Consider the following 25703-nt stretch of genomic DNA (forward strand, 5'->3'; position numbering starts at 1 on the left):
GAGCCTGGCTGGAACATCCTTTTTATGCACAGCTTATATCTGTGTTGTAATATGCTTTAACAGAAGGAGGCATTTGCATTCAGGCTAGTCAGTACTTTCCCTTATCATTTTCATTGGCCTTTGATATTTAGTATTATTTCAAAATTGTGCCAAAGTAAAACCACTTCTTGCAGGAGGATGTTTTAACAGGATGGGTTTTGTGTGTGTGTGTGGTGTCATCTACAGTATGACACTAAGTCAGTATTAGGTTTTGTAATGTTCTTCTTTCTGTTGGTCTCCTAAAAGGCCCTATCTGGAGGAGCCCCGTAACGTGACGGTACAGAAGGGGGCAGAACCGCTGGGCATCTCCATAGTGAGTGGGGAGAATGGGGGTGTGTTCGTGTCCAAGGTGACGGCAGGAAGCATTGCACACCAAGCGCGGCTGGAGTACGGGGACCAACTGCTGGAGGTATGTTTTCCTCACCTACTTTTTGGGTCATAGTCCCGTGTAGCTCAGTTAGTAGATCATTGGGCTTGCATGACGCTTGCAATGCCAGGGTTGTTGGTTCAATTCCCACGGGGGACCAGTATGAAAATGTATGCTCTCACTACTGTAAGTGGCTTTGGATAAGAGTGTCTGTGTAACGGAATGACGGCTCTGGACGCTCATGGCTCGCTGACGGCTCTGGCAGATCCTGTCTGGTTGGCGGCTCTGGCAGATCCTGTCTGGTTGGCGGCTCTGGCAGATCCTGTCTGGTTGGCGGCTCTGGCAGATCCTGTCTGGTTGGCGGCTCTGGCAGATCCTGTCTGGTTGGCGGCTCTGGCAGATCCTGTCTGGTTGGCGGCTCTGGCAGATCCTGACTGACGAATGGCTCTAGCGGCTCCTGACTGACTGACGGCTCTGACGGCTCGGGACAGACGGGCGGCTCTAATGGCTCGGGACAGACGGATGGCTCAGACGGCACTGGGCAGACGGATGGCTCAGACGGCACTGGGCAGACGGATGGCTCAGATGGCGCTGGGGAGACGGATGGCTCAGATGACGCTAGGGAGACGGATGGCTCTGGCCGGATGAGGCGCACTGTAGGCCTGGTGCGTGGTGCCGGAACTGGAGGCACCGGGCTAAGGACACGCACCTTCAGGCTAGTGCGGGGAGCAGGGACAGGGCACACTGATCTCTCGAAGCGCACTATAGGCGTGGTACCGGCACTGGTGGTACCGGGCTAAGGGCACGCACCTCAGGGCGAGTGCGGGGAGAAGGAACAGTGCGTACAGGGCTCTGGAGACGCACAGGTGGCTTAGTGCGTGGTGCCGGAACTGGAGGCACTGGGCTGGGGCGGGGAGGTGGCGCCGGAAATACCGGACCGTGCAGGCGTACTGGCTCCCTTGAGCATTGAGCCTGCCCAACCTTACCTGGTTGAATGCTCCCCGTTGCCCGACCAGTGCGGGGAGGTGGAATAACCCGCACCGGGCTATGTAGGCGAACCGGGGACACCATGCGTAAGGCTGGTGCCATGTAAGCCGGCCCGAGGAGACGTACTGGTGGCCAGATATGTAGGACCGGCTTCATGACATCCGGCTCAACGCTCAATCTAGCCCTACCAGTGCGGGGAGGTGGAATAACCCGCACCGGGCTATGAACACGTACAGGAGACACCGTGCGCTCTACTGCGTAACACGGTGTCTGCCCGTACTCCCGCTCTCCACGGTTAGCCTGGGAAGTGGGCGCAGGTCTCCTACCTGCCCTTGGCCCACTACCTCTTAGCCCCCCCCCCCCCCCAATAAATTTTTGGGTAGTACTCACGGGCTTTTCGGGCTTCCGTGCTAGACGCGTCCCCTCATAACGCCGGTTCCTCTCTCCGGTTTCCTCCGCTCTCCGAGCTGCCTCCAGCTGTTCCCATGGGCGGCGATTCACTCCAACTTTAGCCCATGGTCCTTTTCCTTCCATGATTTCCTCCCAAGACCAGAAATCCTGCTTCGTGCGCTGTCTCTCTCTCCCGTTACACCGCTGCTTGATCGTTTGTTGGTGGGTGGTTCTGTAACGGAATTCCTCCTCCTCTTCATACGAAGAGGAGGAGTAGTGATTCGACCAAAATGCAGCGTGGTTATGTGACATAATGATTTATTAAACAAGACGAAGACGAAACGAAATACACTTGATAAACTACAAAACAAATAAACGATGTAGACAGACCTGGACACGAACTTACATATAACGTGAAGAACGCATGAACAGGAAACAGACTACATACAAAACGAACGAACAAACAAAACCGAAACAGTCCCGTGTGGCGTAACATTCAGACACTGACACAGGAGACAACCACCCACAAACAAACAATGTGACACCACCTACCTTAATATGATTCTCAATCAGAGGAGATGAAAACCACCTGCCTCTAATTGAGAACCATATCAGGTACCCATTAAACCAACATAGAAACACAAAACATAGACTGCCCACCCAAACTCACGTCCTGACCAACTAACACATACAAAACTAACAGAAAACAGGTCAGGAACGTGACATAACCCCCCCCTTAAGGTGCGAACTCCGGGCGCACCAGCACAAAGTCTAGGGGAGGGTCTGGGTGGGCATCTGACCACGGTGGTGGCTCAGGCTCTGGGCGAGGTCCCCACCCCACCATAGTCAATCCCAGCTTACGTCTCCCCCTTAGAATGACCAACCTCATTTTACACCCACTTACTTTTAATGGTAACCTTAATATAAGGGGCAGCACCGGGACAAGGGGCAGCACCGGGATAAGGTAGCTCAGGACAGAGATATAGCACAGGACAGAGAGGTAGGTCAGGATAGAGAGGTAGCTCAGGATAGAGGGGCAACTCCGGACTGAAGGGCAGCTCCGGACAGAGAGACAGCTCTGGACTGAGGGGCAGTTCTGGATAAATGGCCGCTCTGGGCTGAGGGGCAGCTCATGACTGGCTGACGGCTCTGGACGCTCATGGCTGGCTGACGGCTCTGGACGCTCATGGCTGGCTGACGGCTCTGGACGCTCATGGCTGGCTGACGGCTCTGGACGCTCATGGCTGGCTGACGGCTCTGGACGCTCATGGCTGGCTGACGGCTCTGGACGCTCATGGCTGGCTGACGGCTCTGGACGCTCATGGCTCGCTGACGGCTCTGGCAGATCCTGTCTGGTTGGCGGCTCTGGCAGATCCTGTCTGGTTGGCGGCTCTGGCAGATCCTGTCTGGTTGGCGGCTCTGGCAGATCCTGACTGACGAATGGCTCTAGCGGCTCCTGACTGACTAACGGCTCTGACGGCTCGGGACAGACGGGCGGCTCTAATGGCTCGGGACAGACGGATGGCTCAGACGGCACTGGGCAGACGGATGGCTCAGACGGCACTGGGCAGACGGATGGCTCAGATGGCGCTGGGGAGACGGATGGCTCAGATGACGCTAGGGAGACGGATGGCTCTGGCCGGATGAGGCGCACTGTAGGCCTGGTGCGTGGTGCCGGAACTGGAGGCACCGGGCTAAGGACACGCACCTTCAGGCTAGTGCGGGGAGCAGGGACAGGGCACACTGACCTCTCGAAGCGCACTATAGGCCTGGTGCGTGGTACCGGCACTGGTGGTACCGGGCTAAGGGCACGCACCTCAGGGCGAGTGCGGGGAGAAGGAACAGTGCGTACAGGGCTCTGGAGACGCACAGGTGGCTTAGTGCGTGGTGCCGGAACTGGAGGCACTGGGCTGGGGCGGGGAGGTGGCGCCGGAAATACCGGACCGTGCAGGCGTACTGGCTCCCTTGAGCATTGAGCCTGCCCAACCTTACCTGGTTGAATGCTCCCCGTTGCCCGACCAGTGCGGGGAGGTGGAATAACCCGCACCGGGCTATGTAGGCGAACCGGGGACACCATGCGTAAGGCTGGTGCCATGTAAGCCGGCCCGAGGAGACGTACTGGTGGCCAGATATGTAGGACCGGCTTCATGACATCCGGCTCAACGCTCAATCTAGCCCTACCAGTGCGGGGAGGTGGAATAACCCGCACCGGGCTATGAACACGTACAGGAGACACCGTGCGCTCTACTGCGTAACACGGTGTCTGCCCGTACTCCCGCTCTCCACGGTTAGCCTGGGAAGTGGGCGCAGGTCTCCTACCTGCCCTTGGCCCACTACCTCTTAGCCCCCCCCCCAAGAAATTTTTGGGTAGTACTCAGGGGCTTTTCGGGCTTCCGTGCTAGACGCGTCCCCTCATAACGCCGGTTCCTCTCTCCGGTTTCCTCCGCTCTCCGAGCTGCCTCCAGCTGTTCCCATGGGCGGCGATTCACTCCAACTTTAGCCCATGGTCCTTTTCCTTCCATGATTTCCTCCCAAGACCAGAAATCCTGCTTCGTGCGCTGTCTCTCTCTCCCGTTACACCGCTGCTTGATCGTTTGTTGGTGGGTGGTTCTGTAACGGAATTCCTCCTCCTCTTCATACGAAGAGGAGGAGTTGTGATTCGACCAAAATGCAGCGTGGTTATGTGACATAATGATTTATTAAACAAGACGAAGACGAAACGAAATACACTTGATAAACTACAAAACAAATAAACGATGTAGACAGACCTGGACACGAACTTACATATAACGTGAAGAACGCATGAACAGGAAACAGACTACATACAAAACGAACGAACAAACAAAACCGAAACAGTCCCGTGTGGCGTAACATTCAGACACTGACACAGGAGACAACCACCCACAAACAAACAATGTGACACCACCTACCTTAATATGATTCTCAATCAGAGGAGATGAAAACCACCTGCCTCTAATTGAGAACCATATCAGGTACCCATTAAACCAACATAGAAACACAAAACATAGACTGCCCACCCAAACTCACGTCCTGACCAACTAACACATACAAAACTAACAGAAAACAGGTCAGGAACGTGACATAACCCCCCCCTTAAGGTGCGAACTCCGGGCGCACCAGCACAAAGTCTAGGGGAGGGTCTGGGTGGGCATCTGACCACGGTGGTGGCTCAGGCTCTGGGCGAGGTCCCCACCCCACCATAGTCAATCCCAGCTTACGTCTCCCCCTTAGAATGACCAACCTCATTTTACACCCACTTACTTTTAATGGTAACCTTAATATAAGGGGCAGCACCGGGACAAGGGGCAGCACCGGGATAAGGTAGCTCAGGACAGAGATATAGCACAGGACAGAGAGGTAGGTCAGGATAGAGAGGTAGCTCAGGATAGAGGGGCAACTCCGGACTGAAGGGCAGCTCCGGACAGAGAGACAGCTCTGGACTGAGGGGCAGTTCTGGATAAATGGCCGCTCTGGGCTGAGGGGCAGCTCATGACTGGCTGACGGCTCTGGACGCTCATGGCTGGCTGACGGCTCTGGACGCTCATGGCTGGCTGACGGCTCTGGACGCTCATGGCTGGCTGACGGCTCTGGACGCTCATGGCTGGCTGACGGCTCTGGACGCTCATGGCTGGCTGACGGCTCTGGACGCTCATGGCTGGCTGACGGCTCTGGACGCTCATGGCTCGCTGACGGCTCTGGCAGATCCTGTCTGGTTGGCGGCTCTGGCAGATCCTGTCTGGTTGGCGGCTCTGGCAGATCCTGTCTGGTTGGCGGCTCTGGCAGATCCTGACTGACGAATGGCTCTAGCGGCTCCTGACTGACTAACGGCTCTGACGGCTCGGGACAGACGGGCGGCTCTAATGGCTCGGGACAGACGGATGGCTCAGACGGCACTGGGCAGACGGATGGCTCAGACGGCACTGGGCAGACGGATGGCTCAGATGGCGCTGGGGAGACGGATGGCTCAGATGACGCTAGGGAGACGGATGGCTCTGGCCGGATGAGGCGCACTGTAGGCCTGGTGCGTGGTGCCGGAACTGGAGGCACCGGGCTAAGGACACGCACCTTCAGGCTAGTGCGGGGAGCAGGGACAGGGCACACTGACCTCTCGAAGCGCACTATAGGCCTGGTGCGTGGTACCGGCACTGGTGGTACCGGGCTAAGGGCACGCACCTCAGGGCGAGTGCGGGGAGAAGGAACAGTGCGTACAGGGCTCTGGAGACGCACAGGTGGCTTAGTGCGTGGTGCCGGAACTGGAGGCACTGGGCTGGGGCGGGGAGGTGGCGCCGGAAATACCGGACCGTGCAGGCGTACTGGCTCCCTTGAGCATTGAGCCTGCCCAACCTTACCTGGTTGAATGCTCCCCGTTGCCCGACCAGTGCGGGGAGGTGGAATAACCCGCACCGGGCTATGTAGGCGAACCGGGGACACCATGCGTAAGGCTGGTGCCATGTAAGCCGGCCCGAGGAGACGTACTGGTGGCCAGATATGTAGGACCGGCTTCATGACATCCGGCTCAACGCTCAATCTAGCCCTACCAGTGCGGGGAGGTGGAATAACCCGCACCGGGCTATGAACACGTACAGGAGACACCGTGCGCTCTACTGCGTAACACGGTGTCTGCCCGTACTCCCGCTCTCCACGGTTAGCCTGGGAAGTGGGCGCAGGTCTCCTACCTGCCCTTGGCCCACTACCTCTTAGCCCCCCCCCCAAGAAATTTTTGGGTAGTACTCAGGGGCTTTTCGGGCTTCCGTGCTAGACGCGTCCCCTCATAACGCCGGTTCCTCTCTCCGGTTTCCTCCGCTCTCCGAGCTGCCTCCAGCTGTTCCCATGGGCGGCGATTCACTCCAACTTTAGCCCATGGTCCTTTTCCTTCCATGATTTCCTCCCAAGACCAGAAATCCTGCTTCGTGCGCTGTCTCTCTCTCCCGTTACACCGCTGCTTGATCGTTTGTTGGTGGGTGGTTCTGTAACGGAATTCCTCCTCCTCTTCATACGAAGAGGAGGAGTTGTGATTCGACCAAAATGCAGCGTGGTTATGTGACATAATGATTTATTAAACAAGACGAAGACGAAACGAAATACACTTGATAAACTACAAAACAAATAAACGATGTAGACAGACCTGGACACGAACTTACATATAACGTGAAGAACGCATGAACAGGAAACAGACTACATACAAAACGAACGAACAAACAAAACCGAAACAGTCCCGTGTGGCGTAACATTCAGACACTGACACAGGAGACAACCACCCACAAACAAACAATGTGACACCACCTACCTTAATATGATTCTCAATCAGAGGAGATGAAAACCACCTGCCTCTAATTGAGAACCATATCAGGTACCCATTAAACCAACATAGAAACACAAAACATAGACTGCCCACCCAAACTCACGTCCTGACCAACTAACACATACAAAACTAACAGAAAACAGGTCAGGAACGTGACATAACCCCCCCCTTAAGGTGCGAACTCCGGGCGCACCAGCACAAAGTCTAGGGGAGGGTCTGGGTGGGCATCTGACCACGGTGGTGGCTCAGGCTCTGGGCGAGGTCCCCACCCCACCATAGTCAATCCCAGCTTACGTCTCCCCCTTAGAATGACCAACCTCATTTTACACCCACTTACTTTTAATGGTAACCTTAATATAAGGGGCAGCACCGGGACAAGGGGCAGCACCGGGATAAGGTAGCTCAGGACAGAGATATAGCACAGGACAGAGAGGTAGGTCAGGATAGAGAGGTAGCTCAGGATAGAGGGGCAACTCCGGACTGAAGGGCAGCTCCGGACAGAGAGACAGCTCTGGACTGAGGGGCAGTTCTGGATAAATGGCCGCTCTGGGCTGAGGGGCAGCTCATGACTGGCTGACGGCTCTGGACGCTCATGGCTGGCTGACGGCTCTGGACGCTCATGGCTGGCTGACGGCTCTGGACGCTCATGGCTGGCTGACGGCTCTGGACGCTCATGGCTGGCTGACGGCTCTGGACGCTCATGGCTGGCTGACGGCTCTGGACGCTCATGGCTGGCTGACGGCTCTGGACGCTCATGGCTCGCTGACGGCTCTGGCAGATCCTGTCTGGTTGGCGGCTCTGGCAGATCCTGTCTGGTTGGCGGCTCTGGCAGATCCTGTCTGGTTGGCGGCTCTGGCAGATCCTGACTGACGAATGGCTCTAGCGGCTCCTGACTGACTAACGGCTCTGACGGCTCGGGACAGACGGGCGGCTCTAATGGCTCGGGACAGACGGATGGCTCAGACGGCACTGGGCAGACGGATGGCTCAGACGGCACTGGGCAGACGGATGGCTCAGATGGCGCTGGGGAGACGGATGGCTCAGATGACGCTAGGGAGACGGATGGCTCTGGCCGGATGAGGCGCACTGTAGGCCTGGTGCGTGGTGCCGGAACTGGAGGCACCGGGCTAAGGACACGCACCTTCAGGCTAGTGCGGGGAGCAGGGACAGGGCACACTGACCTCTCGAAGCGCACTATAGGCCTGGTGCGTGGTACCGGCACTGGTGGTACCGGGCTAAGGGCACGCACCTCAGGGCGAGTGCGGGGAGAAGGAACAGTGCGTACAGGGCTCTGGAGACGCACAGGTGGCTTAGTGCGTGGTGCCGGAACTGGAGGCACTGGGCTGGGGCGGGGAGGTGGCGCCGGAAATACCGGACCGTGCAGGCGTACTGGCTCCCTTGAGCATTGAGCCTGCCCAACCTTACCTGGTTGAATGCTCCCCGTTGCCCGACCAGTGCGGGGAGGTGGAATAACCCGCACCGGGCTATGTAGGCGAACCGGGGACACCATGCGTAAGGCTGGTGCCATGTAAGCCGGCCCGAGGAGACGTACTGGTGGCCAGATATGTAGGACCGGCTTCATGACATCCGGCTCAACGCTCAATCTAGCCCTACCAGTGCGGGGAGGTGGAATAACCCGCACCGGGCTATGAACACGTACAGGAGACACCGTGCGCTCTACTGCGTAACACGGTGTCTGCCCGTACTCCCGCTCTCCACGGTTAGCCTGGGAAGTGGGCGCAGGTCTCCTACCTGCCCTTGGCCCACTACCTCTTAGCCCCCCCCCCAAGAAATTTTTGGGTAGTACTCAGGGGCTTTTCGGGCTTCCGTGCTAGACGCGTCCCCTCATAACGCCGGTTCCTCTCTCCGGTTTCCTCCGCTCTCCGAGCTGCCTCCAGCTGTTCCCATGGGCGGCGATTCACTCCAACTTTAGCCCATGGTCCTTTTCCTTCCATGATTTCCTCCCAAGACCAGAAATCCTGCTTCGTGCGCTGTCTCTCTCTCCCGTTACACCGCTGCTTGATCGTTTGTTGGTGGGTGGTTCTGTAACGGCATTCCTCCTCCTCTTCATACGAAGAGGAGGAGTAGTGATTCGACCAAAATGCAGCGTGGTTATGTGACATAATGATTTATTAAACAAGACGAAGACGAAACGAAATACACTTGATAAACTACAAAACAAATAAACGATGTAGACAGACCTGGACACGAACTTACATATAACATGAAGAACGCATGAACAGGAAACGGACTACATACAAAACGAACGAACAAACAAAACCGAAACAGTCCCGTGTGGCGTAACATTCAGACACTGACACAGGAGACAACCACCCACAAACAAACAATGTGACACCACCTATCAGAGGAGATGAAAACCACCTGCCTCTAATTGAGAACCATATCAGGTACCCATTAAACCAACATAGAAACACAAAACATAGACTGCCCACCCAAACTCACGTCCTGACCAACTAACACATACAAAACTAACAGAAAACAGGTCAGGAACGTGACATAACCCCCCCCTTAAGGTGCGAACTCCGGGCGCACCAGCACAAAGTCTAGGGGAGGGTCTGGGTGGGCATCTGACCACGGTGGTGGCTCAGGCTCTGGGCGAGGTCCCCACCCCACCATAGTCAATCCCAGCTTACGTCTCCCCCTTAGAATGACCAACCTCATTTTACACCCACTTACTTTTAATGGTAACCTTAATATAAGGGGCAGCACCGGGACAAGGGGCAGCACCGGGATAAGGTAGCTCAGGACAGAGATATAGCACAGGACAGAGAGGTAGGTCAGGATAGAGAGGTAGCTCAGGATAGAGGGGCAACTCCGGACTGAAGGGCAGCTCCGGACAGAGAGACAGCTCTGGACTGAGGGGCAGTTCTGGATAAATGGCCGCTCTGGGCTGAGGGGCAGCTCATGACTGGCTGACGGCTCTGGACGCTCATGGCTGGCTGACGGCTCTGGACGCTCATGGCTGGCTGACGGCTCTGGACGCTCATGGCTGGCTGACGGCTCTGGACGCTCATGGCTGGCTGACGGCTCTGGACGCTCATGGCTGGCTGACGGCTCTGGACGCTCATGGCTGGCTGACGGCTCTGGACGCTCATGGCTGGCTGACGGCTCTGGACGCTCATGGCTGGCTGACGGCTCTGGCAGATCCTGTCTGGTTGGCGGCTCTGGCAGATCCTGTCTGGTTGGCGGCTCTGGCAGATCCTGTCTGGTTGGCGGCTCTGGCAGATCCTGTCTGGTTGGCGGCTCTGGCAGATCCTGTCTGGTTGGCGGCTCTGGCAGATCCTGACTGACGAATGGCTCTAGCGGCTCCTGACTGACTAACGGCTCTGACGGCTCGGGACAGACGGGCGGCTCTAATGGCTCGGGACAGACGGATGGCTCAGACGGCACTGGGCAGACGGATGGCTCAGACGGCACTGGGCAGACGGATGGCTCAGATGACGCTAGGGAGACGGATGGCTCTGGCCGGATGAGGCGCACTGTAGGCCTGGTGCGTGGTGCCGGAACTGGAGGCACCGGGCTAAGGACACGCACCTTCAGGCTAGTGCGGGGAGCAGGGACAGGGCACACTGACCTCTCGAAGCGCACTATAGGCCTGGTGCGTGGTACCGGCACTGGTGGTACCGGGCTAAGGGCACGCACCTCAGGGCGAGTGCGGGGAGAAGGAACAGTGCGTACAGGGCTCTGGAGACGCACAGGTGGCTTAGTGCGTGGTGCCGGAACTGGAGGCACTGGGCTGGGGCGGGGAGGTGGCGCCGGAAATACCGGACCGTGCAGGCGTACTGGCTCCCTTGAGCATTGAGCCTGCCCAACCTTACCTGGTTGAATGCTCCCCATTGCCCGACCAGTGCGGGGAGGTGGAATAACCCGCACCGGGCTATGTAGGCGAACCGGGGACACCATGCGTAAGGCTGGTGCCATGTAAGCCGGCCCGAGGAGACGTACTGGTGGCCAGATATGTAGGACCGGCTTCATGACATCCGGCTCAACGCTCAATCTAGCCCTACCAGTGCGGGGAGGTGGAATAACCCGCACCGGGCTATGAACACGTACAGGAGACACCGTGCGCTCTACTGCGTAACACGGTGTCTGCCCGTACTCCCGCTCTCCACGGTTAGCCTGGGAAGTGGGCGCAGGTCTCCTACCTGCCCTTGGCCCACTACCTCTTAGCCCCCCCCCAAGAAATTTTTGGGTAGTACTCACGGGCTTTTCGGGCTTCCGTGCTAGACGCGTCCCCTCATAACGCCGGTTCCTCTCTCCGGTTTCCTCCGCTCTCCGAGCTGCCTCCAGCTGTTCCCATGGGCGGCGATTCACTCCAACTTTAGCCCATGGTCCTTTTCCTTCCATGATTTCCTCCCAAGACCAGAAATCCTGCTTCGTGCGCTGTCTCTCTCTCCCGTTACACCGCTGCTTGATCGTTTGTTGGTGGGTGGTTCTGTAACGGAATTCCTCCTCCTCTTCATACGAAGAGGAGGAGTAGTGATTCGACCAAAATGCAGCGTGGTTATGTGACATAATGATTTATTAAACAAGACGAAGACGAAACGAAATACACTTGATAAACTACAAAACAAATAAACGATGTAGACAGACCTGGACACGAACTTACATATAACACGAAGAACGCATGAACAGGAAACAGACTACATACAAAACGAACGAACAAACAAAACCGAAACAGTCCCGTGTGGCGTAACATTCAGACACTGACACAGGAGACAACCACCCACAAACAAACAATGTGACACCACCTACCTTAATATGATTCTCAATCAGAGGAGATGAAAACCACCTGCCTCTAATTGAGAACCATATCAGGTACCCATTAAACCAACATAGAAACACAAAACATAGACTGCCCACCCAAACTCACGTCCTGACCAACTAACACATACAAAACTAACAGAAAACAGGTCAGGAACGTGACAGTCTGCTAAATGACTAAAATGTAAGAAAGCCATGGTGGTAACCATCATGTGCTATTTTTGCATTGTAATTTCATAAAATGTCCAAAATATATCTGCAGTAATAATGAAATGATAGGGTTTCACAATGTTAAAAAAAAAAAATAATGTTTTTGGTCCGACACAAAATTGCATAACGATGGTTCAGTCTTCCTATTGGTCAACAAAAGCCGGACCAGCTCTTGTTGTTAAATTGGCAGGCTGCACCCCCCCACCCACCACGCTATTCCTTCAGCGTCACTCAGAGGGGTGGTTATCATCCCACAAGCAGAATCATCAATGGCAGAAATCGCCCTGCCATTACCTGGTTGTTCGAATTCTATAATGTTTGCCTAATTTCAGTTTATGTGACAAAACAAGCAATTCATTGTGTACAGCATCATTGTACCATTTAAATCGCTGTGAAATATATGTTTTAATTTTGTATTGTCACCTGCAGCGGTGGCATTTCGCTACACCTGCGACCGATACATTTGATTTAAAATATGTTGTTTTACAGGGTCAGCCATAGCAGTACGGCGCCCCTGGAGCAAATAAGGGTGAAGTGCCTTGCTCAAGGGCACATCTAAAGATCTTTCAACTTGTCAGCTCTGGTATTCAAACCAGCAACCTTTCGGTTACTGGCACAACGCTCTAACCACTTGGCTACCCAAATATTTTTTAAATAATGAAAAATATAGTATTTTCAGCTGTTTAAAGTTGGTGGATCATACTGTAAGTAAAGGACTCAAGCGCGAGTGGTTTCCACTAGATTCCACAGCCACAAAGTCTCCACCTTGTTGTGGGGAAACGGGATGTGGGGGAGGGGGCAGAGTTGTTTATTTTCAGCCTAAGTGTTCACCTAGCTTCCACATGGCTGAGACATACTACATGTAGCACCTTTAACTCAAAAAACATGTTTAAATGCCATTTACCCACATTCTCGATCTTAATCTTACTCTCTTTCTCTCACCCTCTTTCTCTCACCTTTCCCTCTGTCTCTCTCTCTCTCTCTGTCTCTTTTCTTCTGTCTCTCTCTCTCATCCCTCTCGCTCATCCCTCCCTCCCTCCCTCACTCACTCAAACTGTTGTTGTTCTTTCTTTCAGTTTAATGGGATCAACTTGCGGAACGCCAACGAGCAGCAGGCGAGGCTTGTGATTGGTCAGCAGTGTGACACCATCACCATCCTGGCTCAGTACAACCCACACATGTTCCAGCTGGGAAACCACTCTCGCTCCAGGTAAGGGCACTCACAATCACACACACACACAATCACACACACACACAATCTCACACACACACACACACACACACACACACACACACACACACACACACACACACACACACACACACACACACACACACACACACACACACACACACACACACACACAGAGAGCTGGGAAACGTCTCTCGCTCCAGGTAATAGGAGACTGATTTTAATGACATTCTCTTCAGTTCTCGTATGGAGTCCATCAGTGGTCAGCCAACCCCCCAGCTCAGCGGAGCCACCACTCCAGACAATCACTCCGTCATCGACACCTTGAGTGAGCAAGACGAAGGGACCATGACACCACCTTCTAAACAGACCACCCCAGCCACCAGCCCTCACAGCTCCTTCAGGTACAGGATAACTCAGGTGGTCATAATACTGTGGAAATAAATCAAATAAACAACAGCTGTAGCATTCTGTTCCTTGGTGTTAGTTATTAATATGTATGGAACAAAGCATGGACAAATTATTAAGTGGAAAGTGGTCATCGGGGTTTAAGTCAATTCCATTCATATTCAGTCAATGCAGGAAGTTGGAATTTGAGTTACGTTCCTGAATTGACCGAATTTAAATTATGGTATTTGGGTTGCCAGATAGACTCTGACTATGGGAGGCATATCCGTCTCTGTCCAGGTTATCTTCTCCAGGTGCAGGCTCTCGCAGGGCCCCAGAGGTAAGGCTGGTGCGGCTGAAGAAGCCCCAGGGAGAGCTGGGGGTGCAGCTCTGTGGAGGGAACCTGTATGGTATATATGTAGAGAGTCTGGAGGACGACAGCCCTGCCAAGTGTCCCGACGGACTGGTGCCTGGAGACCAAATACTGGAGGTACAGTATACAGCCGTATAGTATTGTATGGTGTAGTATAGAGGTAACCTGTATGGTACATACGTAGAGAGTTTGACAGGTATACATACAGACTTCCTGGGCTGTGTGTAGCACTGAAGTAGAGGCGGGGTCACTCCAACACATACCTTTTTTCTTGCTAGCTACCTATTCCATTTTTTTATGTACAGTTAATTTGAACTATTCAGTGATTCACAAACATTTTGTATTATTACTTTGCTCAATATTGAATGAATGTTTTTCAACAGTACAATGGTGTCAACATGAAGAATAAGACTGCGGAAGAGGCTTACCTGGAGATGTTGAAACCGGCTGAAACGGTCATGTTTAAAGTCCAACATCGTCTGGATGAGCTCGCCATGCTCAAAGACTCACCAGGAGATGGTTTTTATATCAGGTACTAAAACTATGTTGTCACTCGGAAATGTTTTCATATCAGATTGCTGCACATATTTCTTTTTGAAACATCAGTCAACATCTTACTACCGTAATCCCCTTCACGTATGGAGTCGCATCGGGCCTGTAGTCAACATCTTATTACTGTAATCCCCTTCACGTATGGAGTCACATCGGGCCTGTAGTCAACATCTTATTACTGTAATCCCCTTCACGTATGGAGTCGCATCGGGCCTGTAGTCAACCTCTTATTACTGTAATCCCCTTCACGTATGGAGTCACATCGGGCCTGTAGTCAACCTCTTATTACTGTAATCCCCTTCACGTATGGAGTCACATCGGGCCTGTAGTCAACATCTTATTACTGTAATCCCCTTCACATATTGGACTCATATCGGGCCTGTAGTCAACATCTTATTACTGTAATCCCCTTCTCATATCGGGCCTGTAGTCAACATCTTATTACTGTAATCCCCTTCACGTATGGAGTCACATCGGGCCTGTAGTCAACATCTTATTACTGTAATCCCCTTCACGTATGGAGTCGCATCGGGCCTGTAGTCAACATCTTATTACTGTAATCCCCTTCACGTATGGAGTCACATCGGGCCTGTAGTCAACATCTTATTACTGTAATCCCCTTCACGTATGGAGTCACATCGGGCCTGTAGTCAACATCTTACTACCGTAATCCCCTTCACGTATGGAGTCGCATCGGGCCTGTAGTCAACCTCTTATTACTGTAATCCCCTTCACGTATGGAGTCACATCGGGCCTGTAGTCAACCTCTTATTACTGTAATCCCCTTCACGTATGGAGTCACATCGGGCCTGTAGTCAACATCTTATTACTGTAATCCCCTTCACATATTGGACTCATATCGGGCCTGTAGTCAACATCTTATTACTGTAATCCCCTTCTCATATCGGGCCTGTAGTCAACATCTTATTACTGTAATCCCCTTCACATATTGGACTCATATCGGGCCTGTAGTCAACATTTTATTACTGTAATCCCCTTCACGTATGGAGTCACATCGGGCCTGTAGTCAACATCTTATTACTGTAATCCCCTTCACGTATGGAGTCACATCGGGCCTGTAGTCAACATTTTATTACTGTAATCCCCTTCACGTATGGAGTCACATCGGGCCTGTAGTCAACATCTTATTACTGTAATCCCCTTCACGTATGGAGTCGCATCAGGCCTGTAGTCAACATCTTATTACTGTAATCCCCTTCACATATTGGACTCATATCGGGCCTGTAGTCAACATCTTATTACTGTAATCCCCTTCACATATTGGACTCATATCGGGCCTGTAGTCAACATCTTATTACTGTAAGCCCCTTCACGTATGGAGTCACATCGGGCCTGTAGTCAACATTTTACTACTGTAATTCCCTTCACGTATGGAGTCACATCGGGCCTGTAGTCAACCTCTTACTACTGTAATCCCCTTCACGTATGGAGTCACATCGGGCCTGTAGTCAATATCTTATTACTGTAATCCCCTTCACGTATGGAGTCACATCGAGCCTGTAGTCAACATTTTACTACTGTAATCCCCTTCACGTATGGAGTCACATCGGGCCTGTAGTCAACATCTTATTACTGTAATCCCCTTCACGTATGGAGTTACATCGGGCCTGTAGTCAACATTTTACTACTGTAATCCCCTTCACATATTGGACTCATATCGGGCCTGTAGTCAACATTTTATTACTGTAATCCCCTTCACGTATGGAGTCACATCGGGCCTGTAGTCAACCTCTTACTACTGTAATCCCCTTCACGTATGGAGTCACATCGGGCCTGTAGTCAACCTCTTACTACTGTAATCCCCTTCACGTATGGAGTCACATCGGGCCTGTAGTCAACATCTTATTACTGTAATCCCCTTCACATATTGGACTCATATCGGGCCTGTAGTCAACATCTTATTACTGTAATCCCCTTCACGTATGGAGTCACATCGGGCCTGTAGTCAACATCTTATTACTGTAATCCCCTTCACGTATGGAGTCACATCGGGCCTGTAGTCAACATTTTATTACTGTAATCCCCTTCACGTATGGAGTCACATCGGGCCTGTAGTCAACATCTTATTACTGTAATCCCCTTCACGTATGGAGTCGCATCGGGCCTGTAGTCAACATCTTACTACTGTAATCCCCTTCACGTATGGAGTCGCATCAGGCCTGTAGTCAACATCTTATTACTGTATCCCCTTCACATATTGGACTCATATCGGGCCTGTAGTCAACATCTTATTACTGTAATCCCCTTCACATATTGGACTCATATCGGGCCTGTAGTCAACATCTTATTACTGTAAGCCCCTTCACGTATGGAGTCACATCGGGCCTGTAGTCAACATTTTACTACTTTAATTCCCTTCACGTATGGAGTCACATCGGGCCTGTAGTCAACCTCTTACTACTGTAATCCCCTTCACGTATGGAGTCACATCGGGCCTGTAGTCAATATCTTATTACTGTAATCCCCTTCACGTATGGAGTCACATCGAGCCTGTAGTCAACATTTTACTACTGTAATCCCCTTCACGTATGGAGTCACATCGGGCCTGTAGTCAACATCTTATTACTGTAATCCCCTTCACGTATGGAGTTACATCGGGCCTGTAGTCAACATTTTACTACTGTAATCCCCTTCACATATTGGACTCATATCGGGCCTGTAGTCAACCTCTTACTACTGTAATCCCCTTCACGTATGGAGTCACATCGGGCCTGTAGTCAACCTCTTACTACTGTAATCCCCTTCACGTATGGAGTCACATCGGGCCTGTAGTCAACATCTTATTACTGTAATCCCCTTCACATATTGGACTCATATCGGGCCTGTAGTCAACATCTTATTACTGTAATCCCCTTCACATATTGGACTCATATCGGGCCTGTAGTCAACATCTTATTACTGTAATCCCCTTCACATATTGGACTCATATCGGGCCTGTAGTCAACATTTTACTACTGTAATCCCCTTCACGTATGGACTCACATCGGGCCTGTAGTCAACATCCACCAGGTGCAAATAAACTGTACCTGGTTTTTACATGTCCATATACTTCAACTCTACAATATCACTGCGTCCCCCTGAAAATGATCTTTACATTTTCTAAATAAACGTCAACCCATCTGTGTTCCTTCTCCTTTCAGAGCATTTTATGAGCGAGTAGCAGAGATGGAGCTGGAGCTGAGTTTCAAGAAGGATGACATCCTGTACATTGAAGACACGCTACCAAAGGGCAACTTTGGCTTCTGGATGGCGTGGCAGTTAGATGAGAGCGCACGCAAGCTGGCACGAGGGCAGGTCCCCAGCAAATACATGTAAGTCATACTATACCTGCCGTAAATAAACTTTAGGTAACAGTTATGTTGAGTCTGTTGAAATGTTGATACACAGAGATATTTAATGATTGCATTTGGTATTTGATGTGTGTGTTTCTGCAGGGCTCATTTGTAAAAGAGACCTGGGTCTCAATATGACTCCCTGTTCAAATAAAGGTTAAAAAACACATGATAAGCCTTATTAAAATACTTTATTAATGCTTATACATGCGTATAACACGTTTAAAAAGCATTATAAACTGGGTGGTTCAAGGCCTGAATTCTGATTGGCTGACAGCCATGGTATATCAGACCGTATACCACTGGTACGACAAAACATTTATTTTTAATGCTCTAATATGTTGGTAACCAGTTTATAATAGCAATAAGGCACCTCATGTATTGCCAATATACCACGGTTAAGGGCTGTGTCCAGGCACTCCGCGTTGCGTCATGCTTAAGAACAGCCCTTAGCCATGGTATATTGGCCATATACCACACCTTCATGGGCCTTATTGCTTCATTCAAACCCGTTGTACTGTGTATTCCCCTGTGTTTTTCAGAATGGACCAGGAGTTCTACAGGAGACACAGCATGCCTGATATGAAGGATGAGAGCGGTACCTCCAGTAAGACCCTCTCGGCTGCCGCTCGCAGGTCCTTCTTCCGCAGAAAACAGAAACACAAACGCTCTGGGTCTAAAGACGGGAAGGACCTAGTGGACGCCATCAGCACTGACTCACTGCCCATCATGGAGGGTGAGGAAGGACCATTCACACCTTGCTGTACTGTAAATGATAACCGTGGAACATGTAGATTCTTGATTTATCTCATGTATGTGTGACTCAGTTAGTGACAGGGCTCTACAGTGCGACCATTTCACCCGCATGTGCGCCTAAATATGTTGCCGTGCAACCTGGAGTTTTAATTTAGTAGCACCAGTGCACGAGGTGAAAAATCACCCAGAGGATAATTGTTGCAATGATTACTTCACTGTACCGCAGCCCCTGAGCACCATGGAGAATACACTGAGCGCAGATTCATGACTGTCATGTTTGGACCATTACAACAAAGAAAACGGCTTGATACCTCAAATATTTCTCATTGTGCTCCTACTTTTCTTTGTGTGCTCCTACATTTTGTTCAACTTAGGCGCACACTCTCTGCTTGTAAAAAATAAATGAAAGGTCAGCGTAGAGCCCTGGGTAAGAGCACGGCTCTAGCAACACAGAGGTTGCCGGGTCCATTCCAACACGGTTCACATTCCCATAATGTATGCACTTTCTTTGTACTGTAAGTTGCTTTGGATAAAAGTGCCTCAAGTGGCATATGCTATTATTCATGTAGGTGCAAAGCTAGTTTTCCACTGCAGTGTTCATGATCTCTGTTGTGTGTGTCCAGGAGGTGGAGTGATCCATTCCCAGACCTGTGCTGGTTCTGGGGTTAGGGTTAGGGTATCATGTACATATACACTGTAGTTTTACATAATTCTGCTGACGGTTCTGTGTGTTGTCTATCTATCAGATGGTGTGAGCCTGGCCTACCAGAGGGTCCAGAAGGTAGAGTGTTCCAGCCCCAGACCAGTGCTGGTTCTGGGGCCCCTAGTGGAGGCTAACAAGGACATGCTGGTGAAGGAGGCCCCCGGGAGGTTCTGTCGGTGCCTACCTGGTGGGCAGTTATATTGTGATAATGCTATGTCATGTTATAACAGTGCTATGTCATGTTATGATAATGCTATGTCATGTTATGACAGGATTGTAAACCACTCAAATAAGTAAATTGATTGTCAATTATCATGTGTTATTTTATACAGACTCATGAAATACTAAAATGTGATTATTTTTGTCTGTCCATTCAGAGGTGATGAAGGCATCTCAGCAGGCGATAGAACGAGGGGTGAAGGACTGCGTCTTCATCGACTTCAAACGAAGGAGCGGCCATTTTGATGTCACAACTGTTGCTTCCATCAAGGAAATCACAGAGAAGGTATATTTAGTTTATTTATTATTATTTATTTACAGTTTAGTCTTATTGAGATAAAAACATATTTAGGAAAGAAACCAGTTCAGCATATTTTGTACATAGACAGGACTAGTAAATATCTGGATTAATACATGGCAGCTGCCATCCCATATCGTGACAGTGTGTATGTGTCACGATGGTTGAAAAGATGAGACCAAGGCGAAGCGTGCATAGAGTTCCACATCATTTTAATAAAGAGAAACTCACTAAACAAAACAATAAAGAACAAACGAAACGTGAAGCTACTGGAGTGCACAAAGGTAACTTACTGTAGACAAGATCCCACAACTAACAATGGGGAAAATGGCTACCTAAAAATGATCCCCAATCAGAGACAATGATAAACAGCTGCCTCTGATTGGGAACCATATCAGGCCATCATAGAAATGTAACCCACCCAAGTCACCATCACGCCCCAACCAACACAGAGAAAAACAGCTTACTATGGTCAGGGCGTGACAGTATGTTATGTACAGTGTGACAGAACCTAACAAAATGGCTGTTAGATTTTGTCAGTTGATCTAATGATATGTCATTTTGGAAACATTATTTGCTGTGCTGTCATTCATTTCTCATGCAAACCCAACTGGTTAGATTCTGTTGTTGTTTCTATTTTGAAGGATTGTCACTGTTTACTTGACATTGCACCCCACGCCATCGAACGGCTTCACAGCGTTCACATCTACCCAATCGTCATTTTCATTCGCTACAAAAATGCAAAGCAGATAAAGTGAGTACTAGCCCCCATTCTACTATAAATACTTATTTTTGTGTGCTGTATTTTGAGACAATGATCTAACACCACTGCTATCAGAGTCATCTGGCCAAGCTATCACAGCTGCTTTCCCTCATGGAGTTCCTCTATTGAAATGTGAAAGCTCATGGATCTCCTTTAGTCTTCTTTAAACAACTTTTTTTTTAAACCAATAACAATGCTATCAATCAATCAAGTGTATTTATAAAGCCCTTTTTACATCAGAACTTGTTACAAAGTGACTTCCGCCGAAGTCGGTCCCTCTCCTTGTTTGGGCGGCGGTCGACGTCACCAGCCTTCTAGCCATCGCCGATCCACTTTTCATTTTCCTTTTGTTTTGTCTTTGTTTTACACACCTGGTTTCAATTCCTCAATTACATGTTCATTATTTAACCCTCTGTTTTCCCCATGGTTTTTGTGCGTGTTTGTTTTATGTATTTCGGTCCTATTGTGTGGGCTTGGTATTACTACATGTATTTGGTAATTTTGAGTAAAGTTACTTTTATTACTCATCTCTGCTGTCCTGCGCCTGACTCCTCTGCACCAGCTACACCCAGACCTTTTACATATACGGTAACTCTGCCTACACCACAAACAGCAAGCAGCAGCACATTACCTCATCTACTGCCACTTTCCAATATCCCTGCTGTTTTCATGGTTGACTTACAGTAGTCTATTAAGTTTCATTGTCTTTCAGTCTAGGTGCACTTTCATTACTATAACATTACAGAAATGATCTCCGATTCATTCCTATCACAGACACGTTCCAAAACAAATTAATCAAAGTGATCAAAATGTAATTAATCAGAAACGGTCCTAGCCGACACTCCTCTTGAGATAATTGTGATTCATTAGAGAAGATCTCTGGTTGGTATTTTCATTTGTAATCGGAGGGGAAGATTAAGTCTGCTGAACACACAGACATGCACACGCTCACACACAGACACAAACGCAGGCACAGACACGCCAGGGATCAACCCTGACTTTTTTTACAAGGAGCACGTGTGCCTAAGTTGAAAAATGTAGGCGCAAAGACATTTAGGGGCACAATGAAAAATATTTGAGGTAATAAAGAAAAATAAAGAAGAATCCTTCATTTTTTTAGGCGCACTGGTACTCCTAATTTAAAATTCCAGGTCGCACAGCAAAATATTTAGGTGCATATACAAATAAAATGGTCGCACTGTAGAGCCCTGTAGGCACTCACACACTGTCTCACACATACTCGCACACATTCACAGAGACTAGTGCAGTGCGGCAGTGGACATGGAGAGGATCTGATTGAACTAAGCCTTCTCTGTCATCAACTGAGTGCCAGCTGTCCCTGGGATGGGAGGGGAGGAGAGGCTGAGCCCTATAGCTCTGTGGTGGGCTGTGGGGGCGTCTAGCTGAGCTATCCCTGTGACTGAGAGGCTGAGCCCTATAGCTCTGTGGTGGGCTGCGGGGGCATCTAGCTGAGCTATCCCTGTGACTGAGAGGCTGAGCCCTATAGATCTGTGGTGGGCTGCGGGGGCGTCTAGCTGAGCTATCCCTGTGACTGAGAGGCTGAGCCCTATAGATCTGTGGTGGGCTGCGGGGGCGTCTAGCTGAGCTATCCCTGTGACTGAGAGGCTGAGCCCTATAGCTCTGTGGTGGGCTGTGGGGGCGTCTAGCTGAGCTATCCCTGTGACTGAGAGGCTGAGCCCTATAGCTCTGTGGTGGGCTGTGGGGGCGTCTAGCTGAGCTATCCCTGTGACTGAGAGGCTGAGCCCTATAGCTCTGTGGTGGGCTGCGGGGGCATCTAGCTGAGCTATCCCTGTGACTGAGAGGCTGAGCCCTATAGATCTGTGGTGGGCTGCGGGGGCGTCTAGCTGAGCTATCCCTGTGACTGAGAGGCTGAGCCCTATAGATCTGTGGTGGGCTGCGGCGGCGTCTAGCTGAGCTATCCCTGTGACTGAGAGGTTGAAAGCTGGGCCTGTCTCTTCCAGCTTTGAGCTTTGTACTGGGGGCTGCTCGTCTCTGTCTCTGAGAGAGAGCGAGAGAGGCTGGAGGCTGGGCCTTACAGTACACTCTCAGCTATTTGGCTAAGCCCTTGCTGCTCTTCGCTCACTCCACACTACCAGCAACCAGCAGAGACCAATCATCTCATATAAACACGAGAATAGTATGTATATGGCAGATGCCTTTGAGAGAGAGAGAACCAAACCATGAACCACTCCCTGACTTTCTATCCTTTGGATGGCGTCATATAGTCAATATGTAGACTGTAGGCCAGGCAGGGAAAGGAAAACAGCAGGTCAGGTCAGGAGCAGACGGGTCACAGACAAGAGAGGCTCATTAACCCAGTTGCCACCCAGTGTGCCTTTGACTGTACTTACTGCTCAGTTCGTACAGCGCTATTACTCATCAACACTGCAATTGTAGTGAAGAGCAGAGAGTCTTTCTTTTTTGTTGTTGCTGTCATGTTGATTGGCTTCTATGCACTTAATTGGGGGTAATTTTGTTGCCATGCCACCACAGTCTCTGTGTGATATCAACTGTGTGCCATGTCACCTCTTTTTTAATGAACTGAAATATTTGATATTTAATATGATTTTGTTCTTTCCTTCATTCAGAGAACAGAAGGATCCTCTATACTTGCGGGATAAAGTCTCACAGAAACATTCCAAGGAGCAGTTTGAGATGGCACAGAAAACGGAACAGGAGTACAGCAAGGTCTTTACAGGTTAGTATTATGTTAATATCATATAATAACATTCAGTTTGTTGCTATGTGAGAAGGCCTGTCATATGTACCTACAGTCTGGAGTCAGACTCCAGGCCTCGTATTCATAAATTATATCAGAGTAGGAGTGGTGACCAAGATCAGCCTGTTAGATCATAATGAGTGAAGTTACATAGACAGAACCGGACCAGATCATCTACTCTGAGACAGAACCGGACCAGATCATCTACTCTGAGACAGAACCGGACCAGATCATCTACTCTGAGACAGAACCGGACCAGATCATCTACTCTGAGACAGAACCGGACCAGATCATCTACTCTGAGACAGTAATGGCCCAGATTTGAAAACAGTTTTTTTGTGTTGCAGGTATCGTCCAAGGAGGAAGCCTGTCCTACATTTGCACTCAGATCATGACTATAGTGGACCAAGAACAAAGTAAAGTCATATGGATTCCTGACGGAGCTTTCTAGAAGGTTTCTAAGTGCTTCTATCTATGTAACACTTCAACCCTTAACAAGGAAGGTTGGGTATGATACACTTATCCACGGCTAAATGTTAAAAACTAGTCAACAATATCACATCACTGTTGTTATAATAATCAACTGTGAGGATGCATCCCAAATAGCACCCTATTCCCTATGTAGTGCACTATATATAGGGAATAGGGTGCTATTTGGGATGCACCCTCTGATACACTCTCAACATAATAACACTTATCTGAAAGATGAAGATTCATATAGCACTGATTTGTCTCACCCCACAAATAGAAGTAATACTCCCACTATAATGGTGATGTCATAGTGATGCTGTATACTTCAGACAGGCCTAGAGATTCGTTTACACTAGTATTTAATATTGTAATGCTTTTTTACTTGAATGTTTTTCCCTTAACTCCACTATGACACTCCTTGACTCTTCCTGTTCCTATGGTTCTCAATCATATGTCAGAATAGAAGTTGATGCATGGAATAGAAGAAAAAAAACATTTTAGACTTGTCTCAGACCTGTTTGTGCTGTAGTTATCATGATGTCACAACGGATCTGGGATCAGTCTAGAAGACCATGTAATAACCATGATGAACTATAGTTATGGCAACAGGCTCAACATGGGTGCAGCAAGTTTTTCTTAACAGAATGGAATGGACCACTGTGTTCTCATCTTTATGTATGTTTTCTTTGTCATTTAAATTCTCTAATCCCAATCTAATAATGTTGGTTATGAACCTTCCTTTATAGCCTACAAATGTAGCAGTTAGTGAACAGAAATGATTGTGTATGTTGTATTTTTTTCCCTCTGTTTTTTGTCATATAATTTACATATTTAAAGACAAAAATGTATGACAAATTTGCATGAATCTTTTTTTTCCCCAAGTTGATGTAAATGACAGACGTTTGTTTTACAACCCACTTACTGTTCTCAATGCAAAATTGCAGATTATATATGTTTCCTTCTGTATGTTGTGCCAAACTAAACAGATTTGTTTTGCACCATTTATCCTTCAACCTAGTAATGCTTGAACACTAAGGAATTCAATAATACTTTACCGTAGGTACGATAGTTTCACCATGAGAAAATGTATGTGTTGTAGAGTTGTTCGAATGTTCCTAACATTTCCTAACGGGCATCTTTCTATTACCCGAAATGTAGAATTTAAAAAAGGGATATTTTATTTCTGTTCTAGGGGTTTGAATGCACCAAACTAAAAGAGGATGAATTCATACATTTCAGCATTATGATGAACTGGTAAATTACTTTCTTTTTTTTAAATCTATAATATTTCATCTTCTCATGTTGGTTGAAACACTAAAGTAGACTATAGATATAACTTCACTTCTCAATGAAATTATATTATATTATTTGTATCAAATGTTAAGAAAAATAAATACATGTGGGGAACGTTGTCCAAGTCCAATTGATTTGTTTTAATTGTAATTTACATTTACATTGTAAGCATTACAAGCCCTTAACCAACAGTGCAGTTCAAGAAGAAGAAGATATTTACCAAGTAGGCTAAAATAAAAAGTAACACAATAAGAATAACAATAACGAGGCTATATACAGGGGGAACCGGTACCGAGTCAGTGTGCAGGGGTACAGGCTAGTTGAGGTAATCTGAACATGTAGGTGGGGGCAAAGTGACTATGCATAGGTAACAAACAAACAGCGAGTAGCAGCAGTGTACAAAAGGGAGGGGGTGGGTCAATGTAAATTGTCTGGTGGCAATTTTATGAATTGTTCAGCAGTCTTATGGCTTGGGGATAGAAGCTGTTGAGGAGCCTTTTGG

The 25703-nt window shown here is 49.5% G+C and overlaps 1 protein-coding gene across 1 annotated transcript in view; it reads left to right on the top strand.

Moving 5' to 3' along the window:
• Positions 1–25320, top strand: part of LOC120045961 (disks large homolog 5-like) — a 77134-nt gene extending 51814 nt beyond the window's left edge. The window contains exons 27-38 of the mRNA XM_038990883.1: positions 286–448; positions 13178–13311; positions 13533–13697; positions 13981–14170; positions 14437–14585; positions 17767–17937; positions 18501–18694; positions 19461–19604; positions 19795–19922; positions 20579–20688; positions 23307–23416; positions 23785–25320. Of these exons, the coding sequence (XP_038846811.1) occupies positions 286–448; positions 13178–13311; positions 13533–13697; positions 13981–14170; positions 14437–14585; positions 17767–17937; positions 18501–18694; positions 19461–19604; positions 19795–19922; positions 20579–20688; positions 23307–23416; positions 23785–23888 (1762 nt within the window). The 3' untranslated portion in view covers positions 23889–25320. The remainder of the gene's footprint in view (positions 1–285; positions 449–13177; positions 13312–13532; positions 13698–13980; positions 14171–14436; positions 14586–17766; positions 17938–18500; positions 18695–19460; positions 19605–19794; positions 19923–20578; positions 20689–23306; positions 23417–23784) is intronic.
• Positions 25321–25703: the final 383 nt, after the last annotated feature.

This window comes from Salvelinus namaycush, chromosome 4, assembly GCF_016432855.1.
Source record: "Salvelinus namaycush isolate Seneca chromosome 4, SaNama_1.0, whole genome shotgun sequence".
Classification (NCBI taxonomy): domain Eukaryota; kingdom Metazoa; phylum Chordata; class Actinopteri; order Salmoniformes; family Salmonidae; genus Salvelinus; species Salvelinus namaycush.